General features: G+C 41.7%; 1 protein-coding gene across 1 annotated transcript in view; it reads left to right on the top strand.

The window, feature by feature from the left end:
• Window positions 1-1,600: 1,600 nt before the first annotated feature.
• Window positions 1,601-14,296, top strand: part of col14a1a (collagen, type XIV, alpha 1a) — a 171,401-nt gene continuing 158,705 nt past the window's right edge. Inside the window, exons 1-2 of the mRNA XM_050046615.1 lie at window positions 1,601-1,829; window positions 3,433-3,548. Coding sequence (XP_049902572.1) covers window positions 3,455-3,548 — 94 coding nt within the window. The 5' untranslated portion in view covers window positions 1,601-1,829; window positions 3,433-3,454. The remainder of the gene's footprint in view (window positions 1,830-3,432; window positions 3,549-14,296) is intronic.

Raw genomic sequence — 14,296 nt, 5'->3', positions numbered from 1 at the left:
ACTCCAACCTCATCACATATTGACATTTTGGTCATGGACTTTCCACGTCCAAATATGATGTGCAAGGTACCCTGGTTGTGTTGGTTGCTCATGTTCTGGGACACTGTGTCAAGTTCTGCTCATGGTTGGGTTTAGGAAAAAAGAACAGGGTTTGGCTTTAGAATCTTACGGGACACAAACACTACTCTCTCAGGAGAAAGTTGGTCTTTGTTGGACCCATCCACCACAACACTCAGACTTTCGCCACCTTAACTGTTGGCCTTGTCCTGCTGTGTTTCCCCCAGTTGCTGCTGGGCGACTGGCCGTGTATCATGCCAACGTTAAACGATGCCCTTTTTCATTGGTTTCTGATCTCGCAAGTCACTGCTTAAGCGCCAGATTTCAACAACTTCCCGTAAGATTATAAAGCCAAACCCTGTTCTTCTTTTTCTAAACCTAACCACAGTGCGTTGGAGGAATAAAACGTCTATCCACATTGTTGTACTGACATTGTACATTTATTTTGTAAGAGACTGTATGTAAACAGTAAATTTCCTGTGAAAACAGAAGTGTATTTCGAAAGAAGACAATGCATGTGACAGGCAGAACTTGACACCACTTCCCAGAACATCAACAACCAGCACACCCAGGGAACCTGGCACGTCGTATGTGGACGTGGAAAGTCCATGACCAAAATGTCAATATGTGATGAGGTCAGAGTGAGAACGTGTTGTGTACACAGGTATATGGATAGACTACCCACCTATTAGTCAAAAAGCCATTAGGATATTTAGGAGAGTAGCCAACGCACTTCCTCTTTGGTAACCTACCCATCTAGTATACTACATCCACCTCATCAAATACCACTACACCACTGCATCTTATGTAATACATCACATGTTGCTTAACAGTTTTTTTAAGGTGGCTGATGTCCTGCATTGCAAATTATAATGGCCAAACATCAGTGAATGAACTTAAAAAAATGTTCATTTAAAAATGATAAAATCAAAATTTCTAAATCTAACCTTGAAATTATTTGACGTGTGTCTGGAATAAATCGTATTGATCTCTTTATTTAAAAAAAAATAAAATAATAATAATTAAAAAAAATATCCCAACAGGTAGCCTACAACTTTCTAGGCTGGAATACAGGTAAAATGGTCTGCAGCTACTATCAGAGAGAAACTTTTTTTTTTGTTTTTTTTTTATATAAATATTTAGGGACATTTAACTTAAGCTGGGGTTTAAAACCTGTCGTTGTGCCTTTAACATCAGAGCTTGTAGCGCAGCAGGGCATGGCCACGCACCTGCTCCGGGCGCACCGAGCAATTTTAAGCCAGACTTTTTTTTTTTTAATAAGTCAAACACACAGAAAAAAAAACCGAGTTCTACCAATGACCATGTGGCTCCTTTAAAGCCGCTGATTCCGGATATGTGCCCACGACAAGTCCCGTCGTGATCGCGGAGGCGCACATAAAGGGCCCCGAGGGGCTGAAGCCGGATTGAAACCTGCAGGTTGGCAGCGGACGCTTTTGCGCAGCGGCACTGGCTCTCTTTATCTCTCTCCCCCATTTCTCCCTCTCTCTCTCTCTCTCTCTCTCTCTCTCTGAAATGAACCGGGGCGAAGGAAAGGGTTGGGACAGGGAGGAATAGCTGGAGGGAGGGATGGCTGAATAACGAGGAGAGAAACACCCACACTCCGGACTGACCGAATTGTATCCGGAGAGAAGGAGTGAGAGAAAGAAAGACAGGGAGAGAAAGAGTGAGGAGATAGAGGAACCCAACAGTCTTTGGTATTCAGAGGATTTCCTTTGGGGATAAAAGGACGCTTTGAATTGATGACTGGAGAGGTATGCAAGGCGATTTCATTCATTGTGCGTGTATGTGTGCGTGTATGTGTGCGTGTGTGTGTGCGTGTGTGTGTGAGTGAGTCGGTCTCAGGTGTGCGGCGCTGGAGTGTTTGAACGCAACAACTTAATTTGAATAAATTTGATAGTTTGACCCAAATCTGGCGGAGAAACTTAATTGAATCCAGTCAGCAGCACTTTCAAATTATCACTGGAGAGAAATCTCGGAATCAAACTTGTGCAGTCTCACAGGCAGGTGGAAAAATGTTGATTTTTTTATTTGGCTAAAGACAGTTTTCCAAGTATAAAACAAGCGCGTGCGAGATCCGTCTACGGTTTTGTGGTTAATCGTATTAGAGTCTGCAAACTATATTCTACAAATAGCCCTAAAAGCATGCACACTGAGCATAGACTGCGTAATTTTAATGAGGGCGACGCCTTTACTCTGGTTTTCATTAACCAATTAACCAGTTGCAAAGTTGTCCCTTGGACTGGAAAGAGAAAATTACGCACACAGGAGACCAGAGAAACTTTTTTGGCTGAATGTGATTTGTGCGTTTATGTTTCATCACATGCTGCAAAGAGAGAAATTTTTAATTGAACCTCACTCTGAGACACTCTAATCTCAATTTAGTGAGATTAAGTCTCATTTGTGTGTGAAAGACTAAGAGAGATTCATCTCTGTTTAATCTTTCTAATTTCCTTCTTCATGTCCTGAGGCTAATCTATGTAGAATAAAAAATCAATCCCATTTCCTGGAGTATTTTATACCTATCAATATGCATTGTCATATTCTGGCCTTTTGACACTGTCTGGGTTGAAGGAGCTGGCCATCCTCTCTGAACCGCAGGGTTACCTCTGCACCAGAGAATGATTCAAACCCTGAAACAACTTTTGTTGCTCGTGCTGTTTTATTCATTCCACTGTCAGTGAGAGTGTGTTTCCCCAAGGAGAGGAATGATAAGTCTGCCTGTGTCCATCCCCGGTGTGTAATAATGAGTGGCAGACTGGAGAGGAGGTGGAGTATGTGGCGAAGGAGGGTGCAGGGAACAAAAAGTGTGAGGTGAAAGGAGGAGATGAGATCGGGAGAAGAGGAGAGGAGCTGATGTGTTTGCTCTTGCCGTCGGACAATGGCTCTCATGAAATGTTCCCTCGCTGGACTGTCAATCAAACTGCTCTCTCCCTGTCTGTCTGTCACTCTGTCTGTCCTCCATCTTTTTTTTTCTGTCCACTCTTTTGTTCATTTCATCTCCTTTCTTCCCTCAAACAAAGTCCTCTACTGTTTCGCCCTCAGCCTGCTCTATGTGGGCGGGAGGCTCGACCGCTGCTCTGCGGTCAGTCTAGACTGTCAAACTACTGCTCTGTAATTGTATCAAAGTGGATATTAGACAGGAGTTAACTGATTCCAGATCAGCCCCTTGGGGATGTGTGGGCAAGGTGGGTCTTCTTGACCCCCTGAGCCTCTCTGCAGCTGCATTCATGGTCACTGAAATCCCCCTTTCTTTCCTTCTTTCTTTCTCTGTCTGACTGCTTTTCTTTCTTGCTTTCCCCCTCTGTGCTTCGGATTTTCATCTTTTCCTCAACATAATCTTTCTTCTCTCTGCAGGTCTAGACTGCTGGTTGTGAGGATGTTGTCAGCGGGGCAGATTAGGTGGTGCTTGTGGGCTCCACTGGTGCTTCTGGCCCTCGTTTCCCATTTCCCCTCTAAGGCACAGGGCCAAGGTAAGTACTTTTACCTCTTCTCCAGTCCTCTCTCTCTGCTTCTCACCCTCCCATCCCCTCCTTCTCTCTTTCCCTGCCTCCCAAGCAAGCTCCCATCCCCCTTTCTCACCCCATCTAACTTTACTCTGCTTTCAAGTCTTCCTCCACTTCCCACCTTCACCATCCAACCTCTTCCCATCTGTTCCCGGCATCACGCTTCTCTCTTTTCCTCCCCTCACCTCTCTGCCCTTCTCCATCTCCACATCCTTCTCCCTTCCCTCACCTGACCCCTCTCTGTCTTCCCCTCCTCTGTTTCAACATCATTCCTCCCTCTGCCGCCTCTCTGTTTGATGTGCGAGCCCAGTCCAATCAGATTACATCACGCTCATGATCATATCACCTCCATATCATCATGCCATTTCACCCTGGCAGCATGGCAACACTTGCAGCCCCGCTGCCGCTGCTGCCACGCTTCAGAGGGGCTTTAATAAACGTGTTGTAACGGTACACTTCAAGCTGTGATGATTTGCTCCGCAATGTGCTGTGCAATATAAAATCGCTCCGGCGTTCTTCGCAATCAAGCTCACCTCAGCAAACCTGATTTAATCAAACTGAGTCTCATCAAAAAGTGGGCTGGTGTCTGTTTTGTGCCATGTTTTTGGTCATGGATGTTCAGTATCTTGATGCACAAGAAATGCCTGTACTGTATGTTAATATACCATTATGTGGCATTATTATATCATGTGGTAAAATGCAGCAGATGTGGGTTTTTCTGAATGAGACTCAGATGTTCTGACACTCCTGCCGAGCTTAAGCCAAACTACCCAGTAATCCTTTCTTATCATGTGATCAAGAGCAGGAGGTTAGGTGATTTAGTAATAGATGTTGGAGGCTATTATTTCAGCTACAGCTGTAGGATGCTTTGACTGAGAAAAGTCAGCTTATTCCAACAAACCGATCCAAGAGCTCCTTTCTTAATCTTATGACCGCAGTGTATGTGTGTGTGTCTGTGTGTGTGTGTGTGTGTGTGTGTGTGCACAACTGCCTGTGTGAGTTCAGTGTGTGTTTGCAATTGGCAGCCCATGAAGTGCACAGGGTCAGGCCTACTGTAGTTATGTGGATAGAGATCATATAAAAATGACCCCAAGGGACACTTAAACATTTAGCTGACCCCGCTTTGTGTGTGTGTGTGTGTGTGTGTGTGTGTGTGTGTGTGTGTGTGTGTGTGTGTGTAGCTCACATTCCTTCCAGGATGTGGAGTCAGAGGAGCAGGGAAGCAGCAGGTCTTGTTTAAAGGAACACTACACAGAGAAATAAGCTAAAGATTTTTTCTCTTTCTGTTGCTCTCTGAGATTGTTCAAAATCAATAATCCACATAAGACACAAACCTGAATGGATCTGTGTGTGGCTGCTTTGTGTTTATTTATCAGTGGAAATCCTCACTAAACAGTGATTGCTTTGAAATGAAGGGATGGGGTTTTCTATTTTCCCCAGTCTTTCTCCCCTCCCCTCATTTAGTTTTCACTCTTTGCTCTCCCCTCGTCTCTCCTCTGTGTTCTCTCCCTCCATCCTTCTCGCTCTGTTTCTCTTCAGTTATTTTTCTCGTCCCTCTACCTCCCTCCTTCTTTTCTCTCTGAACATTTTATTCCAATTTTCATCCGCAGTTCTGTAGGTCATGTTTTTCGTTGCAGGCAGACAGAAACGAGAGGTGAGACACAAGTGTGACAGCATAAATTAGGCTGGGATTTGATCCCAGTGATTGAATCACAGCAGAACATGGACGACCTCCCAGACACTATGGGAGCGTGCCCCGCTCAATCCCTTCATTAGGGAGCATGTGATAGCCATTAATTTTTGCCTGGCCTGTCCCTGTAAGCTGCAACATCTGGTCTGTGGGGATTTGAGTTTGAGGATTAGAGTGTGTTCTACCCACGGAGGATGTTTGTATATACAACACAAATGTCTGCATATCGTCAGGAACTCCCACTACCAAAGAGAGGGTCGGTTCAGGAAGGGGTTTTTCTCTGCAAGAGATGACTAATGTAGCAAAATTTCACACCTAATAAGCCTTATTTAAGATCATTTAAGTCCAAGAATATCACTTTACTGGTGCATAAATTCATCCTAATTAAAAAATCACAAATGTGACAGTTGCACAGGCTTTGAAACATTTACCTCTATGTATTATTAAGGAAGTTTCATCATGGCATCTGCAGTAATATTATGCTAAAATTACTTGACAGTGCTGAGAGTTAAGTTAATTTGATAGTTTGCAACACTGTCTCCTAAAAACATAAGCTTATATACCACAGATATGTTAAATACTGTATGTTGAGGGAATGTAATTGCATTAATATGCATGTTTTTTCCAACATACAGTACTGTAGGAAGTCAGTGTATCCCATCTCATGCTTCAAGTCAGTGATTACCTTTACAATATTTACAACAGCAATCTTTTCTTAACATTAACCAAGTACTTTGAGTTCCCATACAGTAAATATTTAAATCTTCCATTAGAAGCAGATATTGTAGGAAACAAACTCAATTTGTCATTACTTTTGCAGATACTTGTTCACAAACCAAGGTGTTGGACAAATTGAATTTTTAACCTGGTTGTGGCGCTATAAGTAAAGTCATGTGATCAACAAAGTCATACTAATTTATCTAGGAACCCTGACAATCTGTAGCACATGTAATGGCAGTCTGTCAAGTTGTCACAATGTGTCATTCAGAGCAACGACGTAAACCTCATGGTGCCACTGAGGGAAAGGTCAGGACATCAACAAAAACATTACGATTCATCCTCTGAGGACAATGAGTGTCTGTACAAACATGTCATAATGCTCCATCTGATAGTTAGACCTGCTGGTGGTGCTAAATGAAATGTCGGGGGATCACCAGATTAAGTAGGATTACTCCTGCTGGGAATGTCAGTGCAACATGTCATGGCAGTACATGCAATTATTTATTTATTTTTTTAGATTTTAGCCTTTATCATAGACTGTGTAAAAGCGGATGTAGCCTCTAGGTCTGAAAACTGACTCCTTAAACCTGCATTCTTTCTAATGGCCAGCAGGGGGCGACTCCACTGGTTGCAGAAAGAAGTGATAGTATAGAAGTCAGTGAAAAAGTGACCCTACTTCTCACTTGATTTATTACCTCAGTAAACATTTTCCTAATGAATTTATGATCTAATCACTAGTTTTACATCTTCGTCAGTACAGCATGATGCTCATTCTGTAAATTATGGTCGCATTTAGAGTTAAAATAGACAATAAAATAGGGTATGCTTTAAGGCATGGCTACCTTGTGATTGACAAGTTGCATCCACAGTGGTATCATTGGGCTCTTAGTCAGATCCACACTTTGCTCCACCGCAGTTCCACCCTCTGAAATATGGTCACTTCTGGCTCCAAAAAAAACAAGATGACAACAGCCAAAATGTCAAACTTGAGGCTCCAAAACAGGAGTCAACAAACCAGTGGGTGATGTCATGTTTGTGGCTATGTTCCTTTTTCTTTTTCTTTTTTTTAATACAATGTACGGTTGAGATCACTTTAAGTCAAAACTTGGACTTGCTGTCAGTGCTAAATGAAAACTCAAGGGATCACCAAATGAAGTGAGATCAGTCCTGTGGGGAACACGAATGTCTGCACAGAATATAATGGCAATAGATTTAATTGTTTCTTAGATATTTCAGTTTGGACAAAAATGATGGACTGACTAACAGACACAGACATTACCACCCACAGTGCCTTTGCTTAAAATAAAGACATTTTCAGCAGCATTATATTTCCTACAAATCATCTTTGCTAATGCTAATTTGTTAAACTGTGTATGCATACCTTCAGGACACAAGATTTAGACACAGTGCACAGTCTGTGCTGCATATGAGGCTTCAGTTGCACTTCCCCGTGGGAGCAGCTGTGATGCTGTTCTTAATGCAGAAATTGAGCAGCGTGCAACACAGTGGATTGTTTTGTGTTCTCTGGCTGTTACCTTGGCCTTGAAAAGTATTGAAAAGGGAAATGTAAATTTTGCTCTCTGCTCACTCATCAGAGGGTGCACACAGTGACCTGGCACATAGCGTTGCTGTTTCCAATGCAGCAGTGACAAAAGCAGGATGGATGGAGGAAAGATGCCTGATGGTGGAAGTTTACCACATCTGAACCATGACCTCGTTTGTCATGCCTTATTGTTAATTAAGCATTTATTTGTATAGTCAGTTTTGTTCCCTCGGTGAGTCAGGTAGTCATTGTAATGATGCTAAATATGTGTGTGTGTGTGTGTGTGTTGTCCAGTGTGTTTGTGTGTGCTTACTGTGTGCATAGTTAATTACTATAATTGATTTTGTTGATTAGCTGACGGGTCAATACCGTGCTTCAGGACAGACAACAACAGATTATGAGCTCGAGAACACGTTTACAAAGATATTGCAATTTTGTTTTTGTGCCTGTGTCTAGTAACGTGTGTTGAGTGTGTGTTTGTGTGGCGAATGTGTGTGGTTAGAGGGCAGCCTGGTGAATTAGTATGAGTGAAAGTGTGGGCCAATAATTTCCGTCATAATGAACAGGGAGAGAAGCCAGTGATGAGAAATTATTTATTCATAAACAAAAGAGAGGATGAGATGGAACAACCTGTTTTGAATTTAAAAAATGCTAAATTATCCAAACCTCGACTGCTGGTAATCCAGCATGTCATAATTATTGGCCACTTTGGACTAAATGGAGCATTGAATTGTTGGAGAAGTGATGTGCAGGAGGCTGTGTTGTTATTGTGATTGTAAATAAACAAAATTATCTTTAATTAAGGGGAACATGAGCTAATGATGATTTTTGGAAAATATGAGGCTTTGGCAAGGAGTGATACAGGAACAAAAGGACAGCACAGTGTCTAATACTATTACTCTGGATATCCAGTTCACTCTCCATCCAATACGCATGCATATGCCAAATTACACAGTATGGGCACCACAGTGTAGGTAGGAATAATGAGTGTCAGGTGAAGTATTTGCAGTCTGAAAAGCATGAAATAGGATACGAGCATTTTGGAACATAGACGTGTCTCCTAGAATCACAGAGTGGAATAGTGTGCAGAGCCTGAAGTGACTCATGGTTGAGCAGATATTGTTGTAGTACAAGGTTGTGAATCGGCTGCTTGGGTCCTGGTTTTCTTGAAATAACTGAGAAAATGACACATGTTGAAAATGAATCTTTACTTGCAGCTGCAGTTTTCTGAAACCATGGAACGAGAGTTTAAAGCACACGGGGTGATCAATATGTCATCCATTTTTAATCCCAAATTTAAAGGTATAATATCAGGAATAGTTACTGTTTGTGAACACAACATCCAAACTACGTGTACATACACTGCAAGCTACTTTTGTAGGAATGTTACATTTGTTGTAATGGAAAAGCAGTTACTTCAGCGAGTTAACTAAGCGTAGCTAACCATCAACACCTTCCTGTCCAACAGAAAACAGGCTGACTCTGCACCCCTCTTTATCCCCATTCTCTCCTTCTGTTTTTGCCAGAGAAAGTAAAAGCCAGTTCAAGATTCACTCTCGTTTAGAACAAGCTTTGTCCGCTTGGTGTTTTGGCACTGTGTCTGTGATTTTGTAGCTTCCTCATGGTTGTGTGCTGCTACTACCTGATTGCTACCTATTTATAAAGTCCCGACCTCACCTGCACATTGTTACTGGCTGGGGGCTACATGTCCCAAAATGTCCCAACTACAGCAAAATAATTAGAAAATAGCTGCAGAAAAATACCCTACCACACACTCATAGTATCATAAGTGATTGCTGAGAGGGATTACTTCTGAATGAGTCTATACATTATTTGTTTTTTTCTTTTAGGAAAATCCTGTAACATAAATATTTAAAGAAAACTCCGGAGTAAACTAAACAGAGATTTTTTTTGACATATTTTTGACACAGTTGGCTGTTTTGTCACTTCCTCCAAGATCAGCCTTTTATATTTTATTTTTAACTTTACAACTTGGATGTAAATTTTTTTTTTTGTTTTGGCCAAAGTAATTAAAATCTGGTAACACAGTGACATTGCTATAGCAAAGGTGGTCGGGGCAAGAGACTAGGGGTCAGATGAGAGATGTCAGATGGAAAAACAGCAGTTTAGCTAAATTATATCAAACCTCCAGTAACTCTCTTATTGGCCACTTGGGGGCAGCATGATAAGCAATAAACTAATGCTGACATATTATCAGCTTTAAAATTGGAAATATAATAGAAGACAATTGTCTGTTTACACGTCAAGCAGTTAAAGAACAACATTTGTTTTTATTTGAGTTGTGTGAATCCAATATTCACTCTATTTTTGGTATCTACCAACTTCTGAGAGAATTTTCTGGCTCCTAAGCTGCTAAACGCTCCAATATGTTCACCAGCTAGCCTTGTTGCTAACTTTATCCACCTGCTGCAACCAAAAAATGATTAAACAGTGAGCTGAAAGAAGCTAAAAAAGCAACAAGGAATTGATGGAAACTGCAGAGTCTGGTGATCATTGATTGATTGTAGCTGCTTTAAGGACTTTATTTGGAGGCAAAACCAAAAGTGAGCACACCCAAAATGTCTGTAGTAATCCCCCAGAGACAGTGCAGAGCATAGACTGTGTATAAAGATGGACGATGCGTCTCCACTTATTGCCACTTTACAAAAATGAAGCCAAAATATGCGGATATGGCTGCTGCCATCTTGTGCTGGTGATGTCATTTGGAGCCAGAGTCTACACAGTAGCGATCTCAGTAATACCCGTACACCCAATCACGAGAAGTGCCATTGATTGCAAGCACACCAATTAGCACACAAAGCTGTCAATGATGATGTCACCCTCCCTTTTTATGGCATCGAATAACTAGTTATAATCATGCTTATCCGAAAAACGCTCGACCAAACATGAGTGTGACAGACTACCTAAAAATGTATTTGACATGTACCCATCCGCTAACATGGAGAGGGCGGGGTTACTGACCGATGCTGCAGCCAGCCACCAGAGAGCAATTGAGATGTTTTGGCTTTAGTTTTGGGAAGCAGTCATGTCATCCATCTTTATTATACAGTCTACAGAGGGTAAAGAGGCTCAAATTAAAACCAGGGTGTCGTCTATAAACTGATGGACATTAAAAGACGGTTTGGGTTATAATTTCACTGTTTACTTTCGTTGTCATTTCCAAAAAGGTTTGGCCAACCTGTTGGTTCGTCTGAATGCTTGCGTGTTTCTTGCTTCAACAGATTTAATTGACACAGTGATACCAGAGCCTAGAATGTAAATATTGTATTTCATTTTGTTATTGAATAAAATAAAGACCGTAGTTCTAACAACTACCCTTTAAATGATCCTGTAAAGACTAAATGCAACAGTTAATCCATGTCAATATTTGTTTTGAAGTGCACACAGTAGTTATCGGGACCTGGAAATAGTCTGTTAGAATCGCTGACTCTATGATTTAATATTTTATTCTAGATTAATGTTAATCATCTCCAGCAGAATTAACCTAGTTGAGTATTTTAAGGTGATTCTTTTTCACCATTGTTTGGCAGGCATGCAGAATATTATGGCTTCCTTCACCAGACTGCACATGGGGACGAATCATCCAACAGACTATTAATATTCAGCCTGTCGTTAAGAGAGATTTCACACTCACACACACACACACACACAACACACACACACTGCGCACACACACAATGCAGCAGCGAGACGTTGAGGGAAAAAGGCATCACTTACACAGGTAACGCGATGAAAGAGAGGAAAAAAAGGCATTAAGCCACTAAAGGACAGGAGTGGAGGGGCGCAGAGGAGGAGAAGATAGGATAAAAGAGCGGAAGAGAAGACAAGGAAGGAGGAGGAAAGGGAGAAGGGAGTTTAAACCCAAGGATGAGAAGAAGAGATGTGATAAAAGAGTGAAGTGTTCCATGAGAGCGGCGGAGGAGATAAAAAAAAAAAAAGAGTGGAGAGGTGGGAAGAAAAAGCCAGAGTGGATTTGGGTTAAGTGCTATCTCGGTGAGCAGAGTAGTTCTTGTAGCGACGAGACGCCGGCTTCATCAAACGACACGTGCTGCAGCACTGGATAGGCACTACACACACACACACACACACACACATGCACACACACACTTCCCCCATCTCCCACATGTACAGTACAGTAGCTATCTTGTGGTGACAGTGCAAGCCAGCAGTTGTCATCCATAAATCCTGCGTATTAGTGAAGCTACTGTAGCCTGAATACTCACTGTGGAGTCAGTGCTGGGCTAATCTGGAGCGGGGAAAACAGGGAATTAAAAAGGGCTGGAAAAAAATGAAGGGAATGGAAGTGTAGGAGGGGAGACAAGGGAAAAGAAGAGGAGAGAGGAAGAAACAGTGTATGAAGGAAGAAACTACAGTATAGGAGGAAAATGGAAAAGAGAAGAAGAAGACAATGGGGGGAGGAAATAAATGAGGATATGAGAAAGATTATGGGAATGAGAGGATAGAAAGAAAAGATGAAGGGGTAGCGAAGAGAAGCAACTGGGAGTGAAAAGAGAGATTGAGAAAAGCTAGAAAGGTCACAGAAGACAAAAGAAAGACGTGGCGAAAATGAGGTATATAAGTTATATGGAGAGATGGTTGAGTAAAGAAAAGAAGAAAGACGGAGAAGAAGTGAGGACGAGAGGAAGCCAACACTAAACATGACGGTGAGCCAAATCAGGAGATGGGAAGAAGACGCTTGCAGGAGAAGTTGAAACAGAGACAAGGAATAAGGGGAGGGATGGAGGGAGCAGATGAAGTTCAGCAGAGGATCGGACAGCATTTACTCATCTAACAGGAATCCCTGCTAGCTTTTACCGCCGCTAATCCCGAGAAGAGTCATCCCTTCTCAAACTGGGGGCGTCAAGCTGTGCATGTATCGCTCTAACCCAGATAATTCCAGTTCATACTGGGCCTCCAGTTAAAAGACTTTCTAGCTCACACACTCCCTACAGAGTCGGGAGATTAGAAGCTCATACTTCAAATTAGACCCTTTTTAAAAGCATCTTTGAGTGAGCTGCATGAGGTGAGAACATGTTAAATATAGTTTTTGAAGGGATTTCTATCATTTTTGGCACTGGGGGTTTGTATTTTTTTTTTTTCAGCGAGGCTTCAGTGACTCAGAGTATTTACTGGAGCTAAATTTTGTTGCTAAGCAGTAGTCGCCAAAGTTCTGCCAAATGGCTGGACTTGCATTTACTACCTGGCAACAAGCATGCAAGGAGCTGTTGGGGGCTCACTGATTCCAGCAGTGTAACTCTCTCAGATAAATGCCTCGGGTTTGTTTGTATGCCGTTGAGTTTAAGCTCTGTAAAAGTTAAGGGTGGAGAGTTTAAGCCATCCAGCCAGGGTCTGTACAATATTTACACAAAGTATCTTATTGTGAGAGGAATACGTTTCACCAAAGCGTCTTGGCACTTCGATTCAGAGAGAGAGTGTGTGAAATGTCGAGCTCTTGGATGATATTTATGGCTGTATGGTGGTAAACAAGAACAGACGTGGTGGTTTGCGAAGGGTAATTTATATCAGAGACCCTCATGTTCTGTCAGCGTCGGCAGCCATTGGAGCTATTATGTCCATATTCATTAATCATAGTTGCTGTCACTGGAATAGCCTCCAACTCATAGACCTTGACATGCATTCACAGAATAAAAGAGGGTCATAAGTTTTTTATTATAATTCAGTGGGTGTGTGTGTGTGTGTGTGTGTGTGTGTGTGTGTGTGTGTGTGTTCATTGACATGCAAAGCAAAGATGAAGGTATTCAAGGCAATTTTCACCCGGTTATTAGTACCCTGTCTGCCAACTCAATTCACCTACCATCAAGCACACACTAAATGATACCAGAGTAATAATCTACCAGCTCTATCACAGACTTAAATTATTCATAGGTTCGCATTGTGTGGTGTAATTATAGCGTTTCATCCTATGCATTTTGAGTATATGATAGGTGGTGCGGCGAGGTTGCTTAAGAAAAGGAGTGAGTGAAATGTCGAACTGTGAAGTGCTGCACTGTGTCTCTGCAAAGCCATCAAACGGCATCGTGAGATCAAGTGACGAAAAGTTTAAAGAAGAGTTGTCCTTGTTTGACAACTTGAGACTTGATTCTGTTATTTTGGCTTCTTAAACAGTCGGGACTTGACTTCACTTGTGAGGTAATGCCATGACTAAAATATTAAGGATGTTTGGAAGGAAAGTTGTGGGTGATTTTTATTATCTTTATTTTGAAAGAGAGGAACTTTCTGAACTTCTCTTTTTACCATGATAATGGATTTTAGTAAGGAAAAAAAAAAAATCTGTATACTTTAGTTAAGTCTATACGCATACAAGAAATTTGACTCCTGTTTTTGTGCTATAACTCTGGTGTCTTTAGCAGAGAAATTGTTCTCTGGTTCCTGCCCAGGGACTACAGATGAAAATTAGCTTATAGCTAACTCTGGTGCAGCTAAGTAGCTGTGCACTATCCCTGTTAAAAAAAAATTACAAAAAATGAAAAATAAAAAAAATAAATGTACATACACAGATATAGACATACAGTTTAAAAGAAAACAAGGACAACAAATCTTAACAAATGTAAACATAAAGATTTGACTGCTATTTACAGATATAATTAAGCAATATCACACGAGAGGGAGTGATGTTGTACTGTGATATCGTCACGGCTGTGATTCGGTTGTAGGCACTGGGCCTGTGGCCTCGTGCCGAAGACAATCACAGCCGTGACGATATCACAGTACAACATCACG

The sequence above is a fragment of the Epinephelus moara genome, chromosome 6 (genome assembly GCF_006386435.1).
Source record: "Epinephelus moara isolate mb chromosome 6, YSFRI_EMoa_1.0, whole genome shotgun sequence".
Lineage (NCBI taxonomy): Eukaryota > Metazoa > Chordata > Actinopteri > Perciformes > Serranidae > Epinephelus > Epinephelus moara.
The sequence above is the reverse complement of the archived record's forward strand: the minus strand, read 5'-3'. Positions and strand labels throughout refer to the sequence as shown.